This window comes from Lytechinus pictus, chromosome 16 (assembly GCF_037042905.1).
Source record: "Lytechinus pictus isolate F3 Inbred chromosome 16, Lp3.0, whole genome shotgun sequence".
NCBI classification, from domain to species: domain Eukaryota; kingdom Metazoa; phylum Echinodermata; class Echinoidea; order Temnopleuroida; family Toxopneustidae; genus Lytechinus; species Lytechinus pictus.
Genome location: NC_087260.1, coordinates 1,901,515 through 1,924,530, shown reverse-complemented (window position 1 = coordinate 1,924,530; position 23,016 = coordinate 1,901,515). Strand labels below are relative to the sequence as shown.

Here is a 23,016-nt window from a genome sequence, read left to right as displayed (position 1 = left end):
TGCAATGATCGGCGGGCACGTCGTCAGTACTTTCTTTCAAGCCAAGACACTGACGACATGCCAGCCGGTCACTAAGTGAATCCTTAAGAAAAAACAAACAAGAAAATGAGGCTGCGTTTGAAAAAAAATTTGTGATTTTGGTGATTTTGGGCCAGTATCTTTTTCCTCACACGTATTATTCACGGCCGATTTCAAAACATCGCATGCGATCGGTAGCTGATCGATCGCAATCGCATGCGATGTTTTGAAATTGACCGTGAATAATACGTGTGAGGAAAAAGATACTGGCCCAAAATCACCAATTTTGAGGATAACCGGAGGATGGACACGGCCACGGAGTGAAATACGGGTGTAGAGTAAGATATTAAGTCATTCATATCCCTCGTTATATTTTTTTTCTTTAATTTTTACGATAACCATGATTGCCATCCCACCTTTGTGACTCGGAATATCTGATCGAATTCACTGTCCCGATGTTCGGGTAGGTGGAGCGTAGTGTAGCGGTATGCCGGTAGTGAAGTGGAGCCTGCACGAACATCGCCTGAGGTAATTGACCTCGAAATGTGACTGAGAGACTTGCTAGGACATTTGTGAACAGTTACTGGTGGTGAGGTATGCTGGTAAGTCATTGACCGGTGCGAAACTGCATTAGCGCCCAGGGCTGTTAGGAGCCTCCTGGATAGGCTGGCGCTGGTCCTTGATTAACGTAGAAGGAGACGCGCGCGCCTTTGCCCACTCACACAAGCATCAACGCATGTCATTTCATAATGAATTTTGACGTTTTCATTCATCACACGAATGTGAAAGAATGAAACACGCCAAAATCTTCTCAATATACTAAATTTATTCATTTAAATCTTATCATTTAATTTAATTTTTAAAATGTGCTCGAACGTATTTATAAAAAGGGATTTTAAACGCTTACCTCCAAATCTCAGCCAAGACACTCCGTTTGATCCTAATAGTAATACTCCGGTGGATTTACGCAAACAACAATCGAAATGCGAATTTTTCCTATCGAACAGTCTAGATTCAAGTCGTCGGCGCATAATAGGAAATCGTACCAAAAAAATCAACAGGTTGCATCTCACATATAATCGCTGATGGCGCTACATCATAAAATAATGCTGAACAGCGAAAAAAAATGCGAAGCGCCTAGAACGCAACCAGCAGTACAGCTGATCTAACGTAAACAAGCAAGTTTATTAAATAATATCGCGCGCCCTCTCTGTGCGTATAGAGAAAACCAGCGAATTAGCTCCCTGCCTGCTTCGACATCAAGAAAAATCATCGATATAAAGTATGGCAGTGTGTCCAAACTTCGCGCGTGTCCATACTTCGCGGACGGTCATTATCTAAAAAACTAGCCAATATCCTTAAAATCTGACATCATCAACGTGAAAAGCGACCTAAAAGTACCCTATAGTGAAAATTTCTTTAGGATGAGTTCAGTATTCATGAAAATATTGGCAAAAGATCGGCAAATTTGCCACCGCTAGCGCCCGTTTTGAAGAAATCAACAAGCATCACGATATCACCATTTTGCAAGCAGAAATCATAAAAAATGTGAGTTAAATGTGGTACTAACCGATTCCATAGCATTTTGCCATCAATCTGATATAAATATTTCACTTTTTTAGCTTGATTTTTTGTTTAAATCTCCACAAAAGCTTTGGTGCGCGAAGTTAGGTCACACTTTTTCTGAACGGTTTTCCAGCACAGCGCGCATTCGCCGATCGGAATAGAATTTTGAGATCGCGATACCGGCGAAACCCCTTGACCTACTTTACATTTTCGTCCATGATTTTATAGTTTACGATCTTGTCGTCAATGTGGTAACTATTTCTTGAATTGGTTTTGTATAAATTATGAATATTTTGTGAACAAAAATAAGCCTGATGAATATTTTTGAAAAGTGCGCGAAGTTTGGACACCCCATCATACCAGAAAGACAGAGAGGAAATGAAATTAGCTTCATATCGTTTGGTAAGTTTCATATCCAAAGCTTACTTGATTTAAAATGTAGATATTTTTCTAATTTTTACAAAAGAGGAATAAACTTATTGCAAGTGCCATGCCAGTGGTTATCCTGTGCAGGGCGGCGGTAATGTACCCGTGGGTGCCTTTGGCTTTGCCCTGTTCTTCACCGAGGTCTGTAACCCAGTGAGCTCCGGCCCGCAGTTCCCTGGCCTGGGTTGGTTACGAGGTCTGATGAGGATGAGCATGAGCTGACACACCCTTTGTCATTTTCTGAATATTTTTGTCATTTCTATCAAATTAATAAAGGTGATCCATAATCATAAGCTCGTGAAACAGAATCAAATAACCTAACCTATAATTACATACGGACGATTCAATACGAACCTCGTTATTCAGGCTCAAGAAGCTAGAAAAGTAGAAGGGAGTAACATCTTTTCAGGCCATCTTTCCTACCTCTAAAATCAATGCAAAGATTCGTTTAGCTATGGCGCATGCGCAATCACAGCCTTGTTCATGCTGGGGAATCCCCAACTTCGTCCTTCGATCAATCCCACGTATGTTACTGCCATGGTCATGGACGAGAAGAAAGTTTTAATTCCGTGGGTATAGCATAGGCGGATCCCCGGATCCAGGGGGGCCCGAGGGGCCCGCCCCCTACTCCCCCCCCCCCTACTGGCGGAGCAAAGAAGAGGAAGACGAGTGAATAAAATTAGATGAGGGGAAGACTTGGAAAATCAAAAGTATCTTATGTCGATCACTATATAAAATTTTCGCTTGCACTTCGCGCTCGATCGCATTGCCTGTTATGTGATTTTCATATCTTGTTCAATATGGAGTTTAAATATCAAGTTTGGAAGACAATACAAAACATATTTAATCACGGAAATCGAAATTTCATTATTTTGTGTGATTTACAAATCGATTTTTGAAAAGTGCTCTGTAAAAATGTCAGTTTTATGGTCTGAATATTAAAATGTTCTGCTCGCAAATTTTGATTTATCAGGTACCTATTATATTCGTGTACTCCATAAAGTTTTCAAAATATCCCTTTTCAGGTCTGATTATCAAAACGTATCAGCTTGCGCTGCACGCTCGCATTTTGATTGGCGAGTTATGTATGTACTGATTATACAACAAACTAGTTAAAATCCCCTTTTCATAACAGTGTATAGAAAATTTAGGCTCGCAATTTGCGCTCGCATTAATGGTTAAAAATATATTAACTGATGCATCACTATTTATAATTACAAAAGTGCTTGAAATGTCCAGTTTCCAGGCCATTATAATATCATCAGATTCCGCGCCCTCATTAGACATTATAATGAATAAGATATTAATTCAATAATTAAATTGTCCCTTTTGTTTCATCTCACGCTTAGCAAGAGGAATAGGAAAACAGTCATCATTTTCATAATTATGATGACTATCATAAGGATGTCCCGGTCCTACGTCAAAACTCTAAGTAATTATAATGAAAAACATCAGCTCTTTATTAATAGTCTAGGAGATAGGGGGCTTTATTCAGATTTTTTGGTGGGGAAGGTTTGACAAGCTTATCTGGGGTAAAATTGTGCGCTGATTCCAAAAATGTCACTCTTATTCACCGTACGTACTCACACCATTTTGGCCACTCTATGGAAAATGGTCCCTTAACAGACTGCTTTTGTAGCCACATGCAATTATGCACCCATGCAGATTCCAAATAAAGTGGTTTCATTTGCCCAATTACAATTGAAGTGGTCATTTTGGCCATATTTTGGCCAAAACTGACAATTTTCATGATTTTTTTTGTCCGAAATGTGTTACAAATATTGATCAGAGCTACGATTGCATGAATGTCTTTAGAAATCCACATTTATTTTCCAAATATGCGCTGGATCACAACAATCAACCTCATGTAATTTATTCCGTCAGTTTTGACCTGTGAAGGTCATTTTAATTGGGTACTTTAGACATAACTGACCATTCGCGCACTTTTGCATTATTAACTGTTCAAATAGTTAGGAAATTGAAGTCATTAGCATGTTTTATCTTCTTCCCTTATAAAATGAGAATGCATTCAAATGTCCTTCTTGTGTAAAATTTTATGCTGATTTCAAATATATCAGTCTTAATGACCGTATTTAACAGCTTAAGGGCTTTTTGGCCACTTATGGCCCTTAAAATGGCCAATAATATCAGTTCAATTTATCCAAAAATACTTCGAATGTTACCAGAATCGTAACAAGGGTGTGCTGTGACACCCAACACTGGTGAATGAATCCTTAAAGGGATGGTCCGGGCTGAACGTATTTATAGCTTAATAAATAGAGTAGAATTCACTGAGCAAAATGCCGAAAATTTCATCGAAATCGGATAACAAATAACAAAGTTATTGAATTTTAAAGTTTAGCAATATTTTGTGAAAACAGTCGTCATGAATATTCATTAGGTGGGCTGATGATGTCACATCTCCACTTGTTCTTTTGTATTTTATTATATGAAATTAGGTTTATCCAAAAATTTTCCTCCAAAAACTAGAAAAATTGGATTGACAACTGATTTAGTGCATTAGGTATTTATTGCTGCAACTTATTTCATTATAAGGGATACATATTATTCACACAAGTATGGAATAAAAAAAAAATGATTTTATGTAATAACATAAGAAAACAGAAAGTGGAGATGTGACATCATCAGCCCACCTAATGAATATTCATGACGCAAAATATTCGCAAAATATTGCTGAACTTTAAACTTCAATAACTTTATTATTTGTTATCCGATTTTGATGAAATTTTCGGCATTTTGCTCAGTGAAATCTACTCTATGTATTAAGATATAAATATTTTCAGCCCGGACCATCCCTTTAAAATTGAGCATCCCCAAAGTTGATTACCTTGGTCATTTTGGCCACCTTGAGTGGAGGGGTCAAGCTAAGAGAGAGACCACACATGCATGCTTTGATGATTCAAAAAGCCGAGGGCTCAAATGTTGGTCAGTATCATTATCAGCATGAGCTACCATAATCGGTGAAAAGTGTTGATAATTGTGATAAAATTCATTACGTCGAGCATACATAAGGTTGTTTGACCATGCACGCTGTGGTCATTTACATGATTTTAGCCACCTTGACCACACAGTAAATATTTATGGAAACCTCTCATATATGGGGCAGCAAATTTAGGAATGAGATATTTTAGCATCATTTCCATGTAATGTTAGGACATTTTTTCTAGATTAATGTAGATTAATGATATATCAGTCTTGAGCGAGTGGTAATTTTGGTCGCTTTTGATCCCGACAATGACCAATCTCATTTGCATGTATAAAAAAGGATTCAAATGTTGTTGTCGCTCCGTATTGTTAATAAGATTTATTACATCAATTATTGATTTCAATATAATATGACTAATAGTACATAATCAAAATTGTTGTAACCGTTTTGGTCATTTTGACCATTTATCGCATGTATGACTTTTGTAAATAAACATGACAGGAGCAATTGTGGAAATGCGTTCAATCCCTTTCGATTGGAGGAAATATTACAAGCTCACCTTGAATAAAAAATTGTGCCAAATACATCACCACTGTCTAATTTGGCCCAATTTGGCCCAATTGGTCATTGTATGGTCCTTGAATAGCTATTACATCATTCCTTCCTTTTTAATCTAAATTATACAGGAACTATGTTCCAGAGCAAGGCATAATCCTCAATTCAAAGGTGCGTCATTACAAAGCAATTGGTTAAAGTGAATTTCACGAATAGATTTGACCATGATGTATTTTTATTAATTTTGCCATTTTGTATAATGTTTCACAAACCTCACTTTAGCATGATTGTTAAAGTTTTAAGTGGAAATCTTGCCCTAAATTGTTGAAGAGTGACAAAAAATCGGCACAGAGACTAATCTCATATAGAATGTGTTTTATTACCCAGTACGTCTTCAAAAGAATAAAGGGTAAATTTGCTGCTCATCAATCATGCCAATGTGAGGTTTCTGAAGCACTGTACCAAAAAAAAAATGGTAAAATGAATGAAATTGCCATAATGATGTTTCATATGTAATAATAATAGTATTGCACCTAAAATAAATTGTCAAATGTTTACTCTTAATAAATCTATCCATTCTCATAATACCTGCTCATGTATAAAATACCATTATCCAAAGGTTTCGTCTCAGTCCTTACTCAACTCTTTTAGACACAACGGTCCCCGTATATGGAACAATCTACCTAATAATTTTATGTCATGCACTACATTGTCATCTTTTAAGGTTTTTATTGACAACTCGTCTCTTCCTATTCCTTGTAACTCTATTTTAAGTACCTATGTATCATGCGTGTCCGGGTGTAGGTGTGTGTGTGTGTGTGTTTGTATTATATCGTAACATGTGTTTCTTTTCCCTGTTTTGGGGGACTATGACTTACAATTTTTTTTAACTTTCATATTAGTCTCGAATTTCATTCATTAGATTAAATCTCAATTGTTGCATGTTACTTTGTATTTATTTTATGATTGAAATAAAATTGAATTGAAAAAATTGAAAAAATACTTTAATTAAATGTTACTATAATCGTTAAAGGACAAGTCCACCCCAACAAAAAGTTGATTTGATTAAAAAGAGAAAAATCCAACGAGTATAACACTGAAAATTTCATCAAAATCGGATGTAAAATAAGAAAGTTATGACATTTTTAAGTTTCGCTTGATTTCACATAATAGTTATATGCACATCCTGGTCGGTATGCAAATGAGGGAACTGATGACATCACTCACTCACTTTTTCTTTTGCATCTTATTATTTGAAATATGAAATATTTTAATTTTCTCCTCACTGTCCTGTGAAATACAGTTTTATTTCTCACTGAACATGTGGAGTTACCATTGCTAAACATTATATGGTTCAGTCAAGTTGGTCACTATTGTCAAATCTGTAAAAATTGAATTATTGTATAATTCAAACAATAAAAAACAAAAGAAATAGTGAGTGAGGGACATCATCAATTCTCTCATATGCATGTGGGTAAATTGTGCATATAACTATTTTGTGAAAAATAAGCGAAATTTAAAAATGTCATAACTTTCTTATTTTACATCTGATTTTGATGAAATTTTCAGCATTATGCTTGTCTGATTTTTCTCTGTTATTTCAACACAACTTTTTTCTGTGGTGGACTTGGCCTTTAAGGGTGTGCTGTGACACCTAACACTGGTGTATTAATCCTTTAAATTGAGTGTCCCCAAAATATTTTAACCACCTTGGTCATTTGGCCACATTGTCCCCTGCCCAATGTGTATACTAAATCAGCCTGTATCGAACATGAAGGGACAATTCAGGATTGTTTTAATACTAGCATCAATTATTGTTAAATGGGGAAGTTTGAAAGCTTTTGGGTGAAAATCAATGCAATGATTCCATATAAACCAGTGTTATTGGCCGAACTATTGGATCTTGTGGTCAGTTTGATCACTTTTCCTCAATAATGTCTAGTGACCACACATTATTTGATTTAAAAAGGGCTAAAATGCTGCATAATATTATTATCAGCGTGAGCTACTACACCAATAATCAAGAGTTTAATAAATGTGATAAAAACCTTCACATCAAGTATACATAAGGTTGTTTGACCATGCACTTTGGTCATTTTCATGATTTTAGGCACATTGACCATTTTGTAAATATTCATGGAAACAAATTCAGGAATGAGATATTATTAGCATCATTTAATGTCAGATATGACATATTACAAAAACTTTCTGAATCAAATGATTTCAAATATATCAGTCTTAATGACTATTTAGTGGTCATTTTTGGTCACTTTTGGTCCCTATACAGTTAGCAATGACAATTGCATGTATCAAAAGTATTCAAATGTTGTTGCTGTGTATTTTTGTAAGATTTGTTTATCAATCATAATCAGTGACAAATCATTTAATTCAATATGATATTACTAACAGTACATAATCAAAATGTGACCATTTTGGCTACTTTGACCGTTTATCCAATGTGTGAATTTTGAAATAAACATGACTGAGCAGCAATTGTAGGTCTACGAATATGATGAAATGCGTTCAATCCCTTTTGGTGGGAAATATTAAAGGCTCACCTTGAGTAAAATTTGTGCCAAATTTCTTGTGACTGTCTTCTGTGGCCCCTTTGGTCACTGTGTGGTCCTAAATATTTTATTTTATATATATATATTTTTTGTTGTTGATAAATTGAAGTATTGAACAGATGGTATTGGTCACTTGGGGGCCAAAAAGTGGCCAGAATGACCATAATCTGTTAAATGGGGTCATTAAGACTGACATATTGGGAATCAGCGTGAAAGTCTACACAAGAACGGTCTATATGCATCATTCCCATTTTGTAAAGGAGGATGATAAAGCACACTGAAGACCTCAATTTCCTGCCTATTTGAACAGTTAATAATATGAGCGACAGGATCGCCGTCGTACACAAAGCATTATAGGCTGCACATCCAGACTCGAGTGAAGGGGTTTGTACAGCAGACTACAATCCAGCCCTCTGTTTGTTTCCTTACTGACCTAACAGTAACACGAAAAGTAAACACCATTTTGTATACGTAGTCAAACATTTTGGCCAACGAATGCATAGTCCGGCAAGTAGAGGGCTTGGTCTAGATAGCACTTATTATCAACCTATTATAATCCACTTTCTCTCTACGTGGTCTATTTATTGCTCTAAGCGGCTATCGAAATATTCCTGTTGAAAACTGAAAGATTATTACAGTACGATATATCACAGATATGAGACTAATGGACTGATGTCACGTGAGCTATGATGAGCGAAAGCAACATGACCGTCGTTCGAATTAAGGTAAGTAAAACCAATCACTTTTCATCTTCAATATTGATTACCAAAATACTTTCTGCCATATTATACGGTTGAAGTAGATAGACTTACAAGTGTTGACCAAATTCGAAAGTAAGAAGAATGCTAATTAGTAAAAAAAATCTAAGGAGGTTTCTCGAACTTGAATAAACATTTTTTACCCGCGTAATAGACCTTTTCAAAGTTTGTGTAACTCCCCCCCCCCCCCCAAAAAAAAAAATAAAAAAAATAAAAGTGCCAGACACTTCCAAATTATTAACATAATGGCAATTAACCGTTAGAGTGTGTATGAGTTGAAATAATGACGTGCATGTTCAATCGGATGTATTTAGTGATTTTTATATTCAATTTTTCAATTAAATTCAGTTGATCGATCGCATTTATTCTTTTTCATTCCAAAATTTAGCAAAAGTTACAATGTATAGCAAAACACAAAAAATATAATATACAGAAATGAAAACAATTGAATATAATATAAAAAAATGAACAATTAATGTTTTATTCAATTCCATTAAAAATCAATACAAAATTAATGATAGAATAGAGTAATAACAGATACAATTTTATCATGAAAATGTATATAAAACAAGAAATAAACAGGTACAAATTATTTTGACTGGGATCGCGATACTGACCAAAGATAGAATAACTGACTAGTAGTCCAGTCAATATAGGGTTTGACCCACCACTAATTGCAACACGAGATATTCCACTGCAATGCTTTCAAGGAAGGTCCCCTAAACAACATACTAAAAGTCCCAAGAAATCCAAGCAGTGGAAATTTATGAAATTTGCATATTATGCAAATTAGCCTTAAAAATCTAGAAAAAATAAGGAACATAGCCCAAAGATTACAAATTGAGTGTCCAAAACAATTTAATTTGAGTGAAAATTCATTATAAATGACTGTATTCAATGTTTTTTGTCAAAAGTGCAAAAAAATCTACCTCATTTGCATAATATGCTAATAAGCATCCTTATATGGAAAAATGTCAAGGTATTGTTATTTTCTCTCATTAACTGCTTGAAAATTTCATTTATGTTGAAATTTACATGCTGCTATCACTAAGGACGTTGAATACATTTGTATTCAGCTTAGTGTCTGTAGTGTAATTTGCATATTATGCAAAGAAAAGTATCTAACATATGTAAGGTATTGCCATATTCCAATTTGAATAGATAATCTACTTGCAATTTTTGAGGGATGCATCACCAGTGTGTTTTCTTAAATATTTATAACCTCCACTGTTTGAAGACATTGAAATTTGTGAGATATTTCCTATTTTTGAGCAAGCGCCATGAGCGCCCAGCTGAGGCGGATACCGGCGCTTTACAAGAACCCGTCATCATCATCATCACTTGTCTTGGTGGTGAATATGAGAACTTGCTTGGATCACAAGATCTCTGGGCATGCTTAATAAGAGTAACAATGGGCATTTTCCTATACGAGTGACATGAAAGCCATTCATAAATTCATGATGAAGGCTATAGGCATCTTTCTCAGATACAGGAATCGTGATTAGACGTTCTTGCTGAATCCAGTTGCTGCTTCATGATGAAGCATCCATTTTCTGTTCTTTCCTCTTTGATAAATCTCCTATGGCAACCGTCTCCAAATATTAAAGCTATAGTTTGTAAGTAAGTCGTATGCAAATAATATTAATTTCCTGATATCTATGGTAAACGGAAATTCCTCAGTGAGACAATGAACAAACCAGAAGGAGGACTAAGCCAGATTATTGCCTTTCCAACAAGAGGACACAACGTAATGGAACACCCTTAACATCACCATCAAATACCATCCAACATTGATTAGACAGTGTGTACCACTTCCAGGATTTATTTGCCACAATGTGTTACTCATGGGTATACTGTGATGTTATCCAGAGGAATAAACCTTTTAGTAATTATGGTACGCGACTAAGGATGTTCTTCTGGAGGAATGCTGACTTTAATAGTGTCATGCAGATGTACTTTGGACAATCATACAACTCTCTGTACTGAAATCCGACAAGTCGAGCATAGGAGACTGAATGCCAATCACGAGGACTTTAACAAGAACACACCGTTGACCATGTCTTCTTCCGACACAAGTTGCCTCAATGAGACAATGGACATAAGTTGTGTCGGAAGATGTCAAGAGTTTTAGAGAAAGGCTAGGAAGGCTTGCACATTTTAGAGCTCCAAAAGCATCAGTAAGGTAAAGCTAAGAATTGCTACAATGCATTAAAGAGGACCATAAGAGGGTTTGTAGACAAGCATACAATACATAATTTGTTGACCGGATTGACAATGATCCAGGCTGTAACAATTAGCATGTTGGGAGCCCTTAATATCAATAGCTATGACTACATTGGAATATCATTATTAAAGGAAGGCAAATATTTTTAGTCTTAGTATTCACCACTGATCATGATAATGATGACGCTGATCTACAAGTCCTGGGACCCAGTCCTGACCCAGATATGGCCATGCAGATAACGTATTGTTTAGTCAAGCAGGTGTAGCCAGACTACTGAAGAAATTGTTAAAGAAAAAAACCTGCATGAAGCTACTAGGCTAGACGGAATCTCTGCTACATTTCTTAATGAGACTACTCACCAGATCCTACCTATCAGATCCTACCTGCCATAAGTTTGCTTTTCCTCCCTTTATCATGATTATACGGTGAAATTTCAAGAAAGTCTGAGTCGTTCCCATCCATATAAGAAAGGGTTGTCAACTCTAACAAACTACACACCAATTCAAATACTGTGCTTTGTTCTTGCCAATCCCATCATCTTGTCAGAGTAACAACGCGGCTTAGGAAGCGAAGAACATATTTCCAGTATTTTTCCTTGAATATAAATCATATTAGGATAGATTTGAATGCTTAGTGATAGCAGCATATTAATTTGAAAAAACTGAAATGTTTTCACTGCAGTCAATGTGATAAAAATCAAAATTTCTTGACATTTTCCATATAAGGATACTTATTTGCATAATATGCAAATGAGGCAGATTTGCTAGCTTTTTTGAATAAAGATATTGAACTTATTTATTCATCATGAACTTTTGTTCAAAATTACTTGCTGTGGACATTTAATTTGTAATCTTTTGCTTGATTTCCTCATTTTCTATTTTTTTTAATGGCTAATTTGCATAATATGCAAATTAATTTTCAGGCATTGAGATGAATTATCATGCTTAGTGATATAGTAGCATATGTCAACATTAATGAAACGTTTTCAAGCAGTCTATATGAGAAAAATCACAATATCTTGACATTTTTTCTATATAAGGATGCTTATATGCATAATATGCAAATGAGGTAGAAATTTTTGCACTCTTGATTAAAAACATTAAATTCAGTTATTTATCATGAATTTCCATTCAAATTAAATTGTTTTGGACACTCAATTTGTAATCTTTGGGCTATGTTCCTTATTTTTTCTAGATTTTTAAGGCTAATTTGCATAATATGCAAATTTCATAAATTTCCACTGCTTGGATTTCTTGGGACTTTTAGTATGTTGTTTAGGGGACCTTCCTTGAAAGCATTGCAGTGGAATATCTCGTGTTGCAATTAGTGGTGGGTCAAACCCTATATTGACTGGACTACTAGTCAGTTATTCTATCTTTGGTCAGTATCGCGATCCCAGTCAAAATAATTTGTACCTGTTTATTTCTTGTTTTATATACATTTTCATGATAAAATTGTACATTTAATGGACATTTAATTTGTAATCTTTGGATTATTTCCCTTCTTTTTCTAATTTTTCATGGCTGATTTGCATAATATGCAAATTTCATAAATTTCCACTGCTTGGATTTCTTGGGACTTTTAGTATGTTGTTTAGGGGACCTTCCTGGAAAGCATTTCAGTGGAATATCTCGTGTTGCAATTAGTGGTGGGTTACCCCCCTATTCTGGCTAGATTGACTGGACTATAGGTATATGCAGGAAAATTGTTAGTGAGACACGATATAACGTATTTAAGTGTTCTGAAAAATAGATCTAACCACTAGCGTACCTACGGGGGGGGGGAGGCAGTCTGCCCCCCCCCCCTGACGAACCACAACCCATGCAAAGGACGTATCCCTGCCCCCCCCCCCTGACGAGATTGAAGACCTTTATTGCCCCCTCCCCCTCCCTGACGAGCTTGAAGACCTTTTTTTTTGTTTTTGCTTGTCAATTTTTTTTCTGGTACGAAATCCTTTATTAGTGATTGAAGACCTTTTTTTTTGCTTGCCCCCCTGTGGAAAATCCTAGGTACGCCACTGGATCTAACCAATAATTAAGTTCACTTCAATGAAAATAAATCATAAAGAAATATATGTGACAAAGTGGTATCTTAATAGGCCTATTTTGAAAAAAATAAGGATTTCATTACACACTCTCTCCCTCTCTTCCTCTGCCCCCTCACCCTCTCTTCTCTCTCTCTCTCTCTCATTGTCTGTCTATTTCTAAATTAAAGCAATAACAAATATTTGACAAATCATATCATTTTGCAGTTGATAAATTAGAACGACGTATTAGTACCTGATGATTTATTGTTTTGGTAGGAATAATTATGCCCTGATGAATCAGTTTCTGATAGCATATAGTTGGATTTTTTTCCTGCATTTGATTTGTTTTGTCATGTTTTTCCTTTGGTTTTCGTTTCGTTTAATTTGTGACTCTATATTTGGTTAGAAATGTTAAATTATCATTGTAAGTATGTTCGATAATTTGTAAGGAAAAGTAATGTGCATTTTATTTTGATTGTAATCCTTTATGTTTGGATTTGAAATCAATAAAATAAACTTAAAACTTGCTTGGCCATTCGCCCCTCGACGGAAATTGGGGGGGGGGGGGGCAATCAGTATCAGAACTTGCACATGCACTCCACTGACGCACTCGTAGTGCGACCCCCCCCCCCCTCCCCCATCCATCTCAAATAGATCATAGTCCCATGTGATACGATTGTAGTTTGCAAGAATGTATGACTGAACAACTTTCCCCTACAAATCACTCATTGTGGTTAACAGAAAGACAAACATTAAAAGAAAAGAAGGCATTCTGGTACTCCTATGTTGTGGAGTGTAATTCACAAAACATACACAGTATAGGCTGATAAACAAATAAGGGGCTCACCTCACAAATGCTGCAGTCACAATAAGAAAACCCAACGGTTTTCTGTCATTGAAAATAGCGTTACAGTGTTGGTCAGGTATCGCCGGTCTGACAATGACATAACAATGGCGATTTAGCCGAATATGCACGGTAGGTAAGATAATATAGCACCAACGCAAATTTTCACAAAATCTCACAAAATAGTTGTATTTTTCTTAAATAATGCTTCATACCCCACCCTCAACCTTCAAATAGCTCTGCAATTTGATATAATAAAATAACAATTGGAATTATGTGGCGCATTTTGTCTAGGATAAAAAAGATAAACTTTTATTGCCCCGTTTTGCCTCGAGTTGTCGCTTCATTATATCAGCGCTCGGTGCATTCAAGAAATTAATCCTGAACAACATGGTAAATACAAATTTAAAAAAATACCACACGTATCTCATCTTACTTTATCGCAAGAAATTATTCCACAGTGTTTCTTTCTAAGTTGGCGGATTCGACATTTTCCAATGAGGGATCGGGGTGGAAGATAATTTATCCACATTTTCGAAGAGCCAAAAGCAAGGTGGGATTATGTAAAGATTTGTGTGGAGCGTTGTGGCCCAGTTGATTAGCCTTCTGACTTTCAAACAGAGGGTCGTGGGTTCGAATCCAAGCCATGGCGGAGTTTCCTTCAGCTAGAAATTCATCCATATTGCGCTGCTCAACCAAGGTTAGGTGAATGGCAGGAATTTATTCCTTGAAAAACCACCGCGCTGTAAAAAGTTGGGGGGCTAATTAAGGCCAGTTTAATAATATACAAGTACTTTGGAAGCGCATAGGGACGTTATGACATAATGCGATGTGCGCTATACAAGATCTGCGTTATTATTATTAATAAAGAGTTATTAAAAAAACTTAATTAGCAACGTCATTCACAAGGATGCATACAGAGGCTTTCAGCACTTGGATGTATGCCTAATATTTTCTTTTAGATTGAATACTGTAACATTTCTTGTTCTTTGTACACTGCTTATTGCTTAAAATCTATAACGGGCTAACATTGACCATTCAGGGTCTTGTCATGCCAACGGAACAAATACCATTAAACAGCAACTTTGGAACCTAACATTTGTAGGTTCTTTGAAATCATTTGGTTTGTTGCACGTAAAGAACTTTTCGGAAACCGTTTGTCTCGATGGTTACAAATTATGAGACAAAAAGGGTTTTAATTTGAACATTTTTTCTAATACTGAATGGCCATTGAAAGACCGAACTTCACTGAAATGTCTGGTTTCTGTGGAACGGCTCTGACATCTCTGAAACCCCCTGAAATACCTTTGAAAGACTAAACAAAAATTTCCAGAAGGATAACCTGAGGACATTGAACAGAGCTATCAGACTAGTGAGAGATCAACGTAAGTCCATCTGACGTACACTGCCAGAGATCTTCAAAATCATTGAAAGATCTTTCAATATCTCTTAAATACTTGCAGAGACCACTTAAAGAACTTACCAAGACCCCCGATACGAGGAAACTGAATGTCTGACTAATATGCTACGACTAGTCACACAGTCTGACAATGACTGTCAATGGTATTTTACGTATTTCAATGATCCTTCATCAGATACCTTTTATACAACAAAGACTTTCGGCAAATTACCTACGGCGAATTTATCTAGGCTTTTCAATGATCTTACAAGGATCTCTCAGAAGTCTTTTATTGCCCCTTCTCCTCCATATAAAAAAAGACGAATGAGAGACAGTCGAAGGATCATGGAAAAACTAACAAGACCTTTAAAGTTCCTTTATAAGCCACTGGCACATGACTGAAAGAGTGTTATGAACATCTGTTTTACTCTCTTTGTATTATCATAATTGTATGATAATAATTTTGGCTTATTGCTTACCGAAAATATTTATCTATTTCCTTTGTGTGGTCATATTGATTACAAAGTATATTCCCTTGTATGGATTTGTATGGTTATTATTCCATATTTTGTGTAATATGTTGAGTCGAAATGAAATAAAGAAAACTTAAAAACTTTTTTATCAAGTTGCGGAGCCAACGGACACTCAGAAGATCACTGTACTGCTAAATAATCAGTATTAATCAGGAATCGTCGGAGACGATCAGAGATCTTTTAAAGTTCAAGCACGTTTCATGGTCTTTCAGAGGTCTTGTTCTATGTGAAACGGAGGTTTACTATTAATAGATTAAGATTACACAAGGAGTTTTGGCATCTGTTTGGTTTGAGCAGTTAACAACCCAGGGGCCTGGGAACGATTTGAAGGAGGAAATGCCTTTTTGTTGAAAACACTTTGTCTAGCACCCCGCTTCCAAGGACCATGTAAATCAAGAGGCTCATTTTTATAGAAAATAGCGATTACAAAATTGTATTCTCCGTCTTTTTTCAGAAATCTCTGATCCTGGCGATTGCCCTGGGTATCTTGACTTTCATCGGAATATTAGCAGGATGGAGGATTACGTCCCAGCGTAACTACGGTCACAGAAAAGCCGAGATGTCACTATCTGAAAATGATCCTGTCGAGGGTGAGGAGTCGGTCTCCCAGTCTCTGTTTGCCAAAGCGGGTTGTGTGAAACATGTGCACATATTTGGCAGCGACAGAGAAATGCGCCACATCCCGGAACTGCATAGATATATGGACCTATTTCAAAGGAGTAATCAACCCCTGGACGCTGCAGATGTCGATTGTGTTTCTGAGGGATATGACTGCGACATCGTCCTCACCAGAGGGGGTAATGTGGACTACCTTGAGGGGAAAGATGTCATCGTCTTTGGACTGGTTCCCACCGAATTCCGAGGCGAAGGAAGAGAACAACTCAAGAGGCTGATGGAGTGGGAGCCCAGTCCAGGTCAGACGTGGATATACTTCAGCACTGAAACGCCATTGCGTGTCCTGAAGTGGACGCGAGATTTCGATGTGATGCGTCTTAAATATCATCTCTTAATGACCTATGATTTAGATTCGGACATCGTGGTTCCTTTTGGTTACTACCGGTCGTTTGATGAGTCAACAGAAGCTCTTAATGTGAGCTCCAAACAAGCTTTGGAGACACGTCGGCTCCCGGATCCACTCCTGGGCAAGGAAGGAATGGTATCGTGGATGTCAAGCAACTGCCATGGATTCTGGCCACGTGTTGAATTCATCAAGCGCATGCGAGACGTTCTCCCGCTTGAGGACTACGGACTCTGCGGTCGGAAAGAGTGTCTCCCAAGACGATCTGACGAATGCAACAAACTCATGGCGCGCTATAAGTTTTATTTCGCTATTCCCAATTCAGAGTGCAAAGACTACATCACCGAGAAGTTTTGGCTGCAGTCGCTGTCTTATGGCACGGTGCCAATTGTGCTTGGTTCCAAGAAAGAATCTTACGAGGCAGTGGCACCTCCTAACTCCTACATTCACTTCAGCGACTACGACTCAGTTGGCAACTTTGTAGCGTTCCTGAAGCGTCTCGACAAAGACGATGAAGCGTATCGTAAATTTTATGACTGGCGTACTAAAGGAGAAGTGGTCCTCACCTTCCCAACGCGACCTACAATCTTCTGTAAGGCACTACCCCATCTCCAGGATAAACGTGATGTGAAAGCTTATAAATATCTCAACGATTCCCCGTGGTTTAAAGGTTGCAGGGTAACACCAAACAATAAAGTATTCGATATGAGCAGAGAGGAAACTAGAAACTTTTTCAAATTTGAAAACTGGTCAATATGGCGATGACCCCTATAGCACGGTCTCTTTTGAAAATAGAGACGAAATATTTTCAAGTGGCCTTATACGTCGGCTCTTCTTTTAATGCGACATAATATTTGACTAGGATCGATATGGCGTAAAAGAAATCAACTCTGTTTCGAGTCAAATCGACTCCTTTCCTAGAGTAATTTTTCAGCTGATGCCATACCATTCCGAGTAAAACTCATTCGAAAACAGAGTTACTTTCACCCAAAATATGGATATATCCCACCTGGCAATTTTCTTTGTCAAATTTGACTTCGCGGAAATAAGAGAATGGTATACTTTACTTAACTTCTATTATGATGCAACTGAGATCCATATTTTGACCTAGGATAAAATTAATAAGATTTTTTTTAATGATAACTCAAGAATTAGTAGTCGCCTAACTGGCAAATTGTACTTTAGTATTGGTATTATTGTTATTTCCGTAATCATTATGTTTTCCATTGTGACATTGTGACATGACGTCATAAGGATATCATGGAACGTCATTCCTCTACATAATAACGCCACAGTGTGGCTCCGACTAGCTCATAGGGTGATTTCAAGTACGGTGCTTGAATCTGAATCCCGTTTCATAAAGAGTTACAACAGGGCTCAGCAGCCGATAAACAACAAGGGTCACCATGGTAGTTACCATAATTGATAATGGCAAAGTTACGATAATTGTAATTCTTTGTGAAATGGGCCGTTTCATCAAGCTGTTCGAAAGTTAAGTGTGGCTTTAATTGATCCTTTCTTGAGGTAAATGATATTAACAATTAAATGTTCACTGGGGATTATTTAGCAAGTAAGAAAGGTCCACATGGCGTAATTTTGTTTGCCAGAGGTTTTGTTTATTTTCCATAGTTTTTTATGGCAAAAGTTTTATGCAACGGTCTGGCGTTGGTGTTGTGACAACAAAAACACCAGCCACAACACATACATCTACTTTCCGGTTTAGGAACAAATCGCATTTGCTTATTTTCTGAATATGTGTCTTTTATTTGAGGCTCAAATGAACTGTAAGAATACTCACAATTTGGGGCGATTACATTCCTTTATTTTGGAGTAAAGGCCAAAATAGTTTTAAATTGCAGCCAATCGTGCGATTGCTCTGAATTCATTACCACTAGATATTCAATTCGCTTTTATTCTAAAATTGATTATAGTACAGTCACATATTTGAACAGGGGCATTTGTACGATGATTTTAAATAATCCCATGAATGCCCAAGTTAAAGTAAGATATTCAATATCTCAATATTCACTTCAAGTTTTACTACGTTTTATTCCAAATTGGGTCGCAGACCAATCGTATATTTGTGTGCGGTGGTCTTAAGCGTTTCCAAGTCCATGAAGTCCATACAACTAACTATTTTTGTCATTCACTATGTCTCGATGAAGCCGACATGTTTTCGTCGAGAATTTTTGGACTTGAATAAATTTTGTTGGAAAAAAGTATCGAACTTTCGATCTTGTCTCTTTCGCGGTGGTTATTAACTTATTTATAATCTATATATGGGCGGATCCAGAATTTTTCAAAGGGTGGGGCAATTTGACAACCACTAAAAAGGTTTTCACACAAAAAATGGTTATTTCGTCCTCGAAAATTTGACAAGCAGAAATACAGTTCTAACTTTCAAAAGTTAGAAAATACAGAAATACAAAAAGCAGAAATACAGTTCTTACTTGTGTAAGAATTGCATATTTACATTATAAATTTTGAATAGGTCTCTCAAAGGGGGGAGGGCAAGGGCCGGATGTGCCGCCCCCCCCCCCTGGAACCACCACTGTGTAGACGGTCAGATCATGATCATTAAAATAAATTCATTCGATTATTAGTGTTATATTATATTAGTCGGTAAAGTGTCTGCCTGTCGAGCCAAAGATCGTGGGTTCGAGTCCACCCCGGGCGGATGGCTGAAGCCAGTGCTTTGTGTGTAAACGTCTCTCCCCTGTTTCATAGATGCAGGCTATGTTACAGTATAAAACACTCCGTTCCTCGGATAGGATTAAAATGGATGCCCCGTGTAGAGGAGAGTCACCACCTTTGCACGTATAAGCAGGGGCCACGGAAGCGGGGGGGGGGGGGGCTTCAGCCCCCTCCCCCAATTTTTTTTTCTAAAACCGTGTACAAATACGCAAAAATGACCATACGATTGTGATTTTTTGCATGGTCAGCCCCCCCCCCCCCCCACTTTGAAAACCGTTCCGCGGCCCCTGCTTAGAGCCCACTGCACTATTCGATTAAGAGTAGGGGAAACCTCCGGTAAAGTCGTCAACCCGTTATTCCCCATAACGGGAGGAGAGACTTGCAACCCTGGCTGGCTTCTCAAAAATGCGCCTTTGAATGTCTCTGACAGATATATGACGCTATATAGACGCTATGCATCATCATATTATAAGATGGCTTTGGTCTTGGATTTTAATATGCGACCTTTTAACGTTTGCTAAGATTAATTATGTATATACTATTCATTTATCCTCTTATTTGTACCCTGGGTGTATCGTTTCCAGTACCAAATCACTTTACAAGTCAATAAGAAGGCCCTTCAGTTCACCATATAAATTTAGTATGCCAAAAAAATGTTGCTATGACGTAAAATCGTTTATGGTGCATTATAATACCAATGTTCGGATTAAAAGTAAAATATTGTCATATTGCTGAACACCACCAAGTTGATCCTGTCCCCCACCCCCCGGGGGCAACTGAACTGAACTGAGATGGCAACTGACCCCCACCCCCCCCCCCCCGTCTCCCTCGCAGGATTTCAATATTAACATCAACAAATCTACCGCGAATAGAGCAACAAAAAAACCCAAAACACGTAATTAAAGCTAAACGAATGAAGAAAGTTAAAGAAAGGGAATGAGGGAAAGGAAGACAGAGAAAATGAAAGCAAGGGGGAGAAAAAAGAGGAAAGGGGGAAAAGGAAAAAAATAAAAAAAGGGAGTGGGGGGGGGGGAAACGTGAAAAAAATGGGGGACGGAAAAGAGGAGAGAAAGGAGAAGCAATTGAATGGAATGGAATTATTTTTGTGCTCACTCGCTCGCTCACTCGTCACGATGGAATCGAAGTCGACTTGCGTTTCAAAATTATAACAAGAGTCAAAACTCCTGCAGTAAGTCGTTACTGGCGAATATACTTTCCCCTAATGCAATAAGTAGCCTAAATTTATTCTCAAGTTTTTCGTTACTATAGGTTTTCCAGCTAAATTTCTCATTTAAATCATTTAATTCAATGTTATGACCATCAATCTCGATTACTTTGTCATTAATTGTATTTCATTATTTGTCACTTGAATGTATTTTCCGCGCAAAACAATTATCAAATCAAGTCACAAGAATTTAGATTAAGCAGCATGCAATCTAATGAATACGCGAGCATAACCATTTTCCGCATGTGGGTTGATTATCTCTGCAAAACATCATTCTTCAAGTGAATCAACTGAGTTCTTACAAAGAGCATGCGATTTCAGGAATAGGCATTTAAAGTCATCTTTTCCACATGGGAATTCATTGTATTTGCAAAATCTTTTTCAAGTGTGTTATTTATGTGTTAAGCAGGTGCACGGATATTAAGAAATGGGCATTCGAAATCAGATGTTGCATGGCGTGGTAGCTGTTTAGTCAAACGAATTCTCGTATAGGCAAGCATTTTAAGATGTTAAGCAACGATTCACTTAAAATATGTTGATTATTCGGCGATTCTATTTCATGTGTAGGCCTACTCTTCCTGTTAGTAATATTTTGATATAATGTTATAAAATGTACTACAATAATAATGTTTTTTCTAAGATAAAGTCAGAATAAAGGCATCGGTTGATGGTATGGAGCCATCCCTTCCAAATCCACCATGCTTGACATACAGAGGATCACCCTTGAAATTGAATAAAGTTGAAAATTTGTATGAAAAACGACATGTCAGTGGTGGACCCACTTTTGAGAGGCACAAAAATATTTTTTTTCTACTGGAATGTGTCATGCATAGGCATTTGGGGACCCTTTTTTCCTTGAACAAATTACCTGTACCTCGATTTTGCAGTGAAAATCTTTTTCTTCTAGGTTGTCAACATTTTTCTGAACAAAATGCCCCCCCCCCCCTCCTTGAAAATCCGAGATCCGCTCTTGAGACTTGTAAGAAAGTTGAAAAGAAGAAAAAAAAAAGTAAACATTAATGAAAATGCCCACACACTCAGCATTGTCGGGTGAAAATGAGAAATATAGAATTGTCCTTAAGCCCCCTCACACCTAACCGAATTGCCTGAAATATGCCTTGCGATGGCTGGGGAAAGGCATTTTTTTTTTCGTTTTCAATGGTATCTGATAGTAAATTATATTTACCCTTCGTTTTGGCGTTCGTACATCTTCTGAACTAACAGCTGCGATTATTCAAATTCGAGCGGAAATTTTGAAAATGTTTAAAATTTCCCGACGAATTGAAAAATCGTTGGTCATCTGTTTTAATTCGCATCTCTTATTTAGTCTGCGGAAATCGTTCATTTATCGTTCGTGTGTTTTTGTCGCGCAATGCCCCACTTCGCGCTTTTGTCAAAGTGGGCCGATATCGAAAGAACCTGTAACGAAGCAACACGATGACCCAACGAACAAGATTGCCCGATTTATTCCCTCGTCTTTGTTTCTAACCGCATGCCATATCAAACCATTGCTAACTTTTCGTTCGTCTCATTGGGTTATATCAACCCTTCGCTCGCCTTCGGCCGCAATTTTCTCTAACCGAAAAATCGATATCCTTCGCATGTCATATTTATCCTTCGCTTACCGTTCGTTGATAAAATTTGACAATAGTTACTGATCGCATGATTTGACTGAAATTGTATTTGAATTCGTTGAATTCGCGGTCATTTTGTTCATTTTTCCCATTCGTCACCCTTCGTCCGCCTACATTCGGTTCGGTGTGAGGGGGCTTTAAACAAATTTAGCCACAATGCATAACAATTCTAATGTTATCACAAATTTGTTTAGACAATTACATAATAGATATAGATACCATGCAAAACAAACGAATTCCACATCATTAATTTGAACTCTAATGAATTAACTGGATGCTCAATCCTATCGGTCATTGTTGATTAAATTAAATGCGCAATTCATGAATTTCATTGCCCAAAATTAAGACGAAAAAGCAAATTCGTTAACTTGTTAGACCATTAACGAACCTCTTTGCCTTAGAACGAAATCTAAAGCACATGACAAATATTGAAATTATCAAATTTGAAATAGTCTTGACCGTAAATTTATTTGAATGATTATAAATAAATTATAGCGTCTTTACATTAATTCCATTGTCTGATTTTGAAATTATATTATATCTCCGGGAAAACGAAAACGCGTGAATTTAAATGCATATTAG

General features: G+C 37.0%; 2 protein-coding genes across 3 annotated transcripts in view; one reads left to right on the top strand and one right to left on the bottom strand.

Moving 5' to 3' along the window:
• LOC129279624 (uncharacterized) overlaps positions 1-2,466 on the bottom strand; it is a 30,568-nt gene extending 28,102 nt beyond the window's left edge. Inside the window, exon 1 of one of the 2 annotated variants that reach the window (XR_010296097.1) lies at positions 2,365-2,453. The gene's annotated coding sequence lies outside the window, so the exon portion shown is untranslated. Of the gene's footprint in view, positions 1-2,364 lie in introns of both variants that reach the window. The other variant, XM_054915723.2, reaches the window with a different exon arrangement.
• A 5,973-nt stretch (positions 2,467-8,439) lies between these two features.
• Positions 8,440-19,103, top strand: LOC129279198 (alpha-(1,3)-fucosyltransferase 7-like). Its single transcript, XM_054915303.2, has 2 exons — positions 8,440-8,804; positions 16,318-19,103. Exons 1-2 carry the CDS (start codon positions 8,766-8,768, stop codon positions 17,644-17,646), a joined length of 1,368 nt encoding a protein of 455 aa, XP_054771278.2. The 5' UTR covers positions 8,440-8,765; the 3' UTR covers positions 17,647-19,103.
• The last annotated feature ends 3,913 nt before the right edge of the window (positions 19,104-23,016 follow it).

Excerpts from the sequence above, each read along its gene's own strand:
- LOC129279198 (XM_054915303.2), top strand. The coding sequence starts at position 8,766 with ATGATGAGCGAAAGCAACATGACCGTCGTTCGAATTAAG. Across the intron at positions 8,805-16,317 it reads TGACCGTCGTTCGAATTAAG|AAATCTCTGATCCTGGCGAT; the intron begins GTAAGTAAAACC and ends GTCTTTTTTCAG.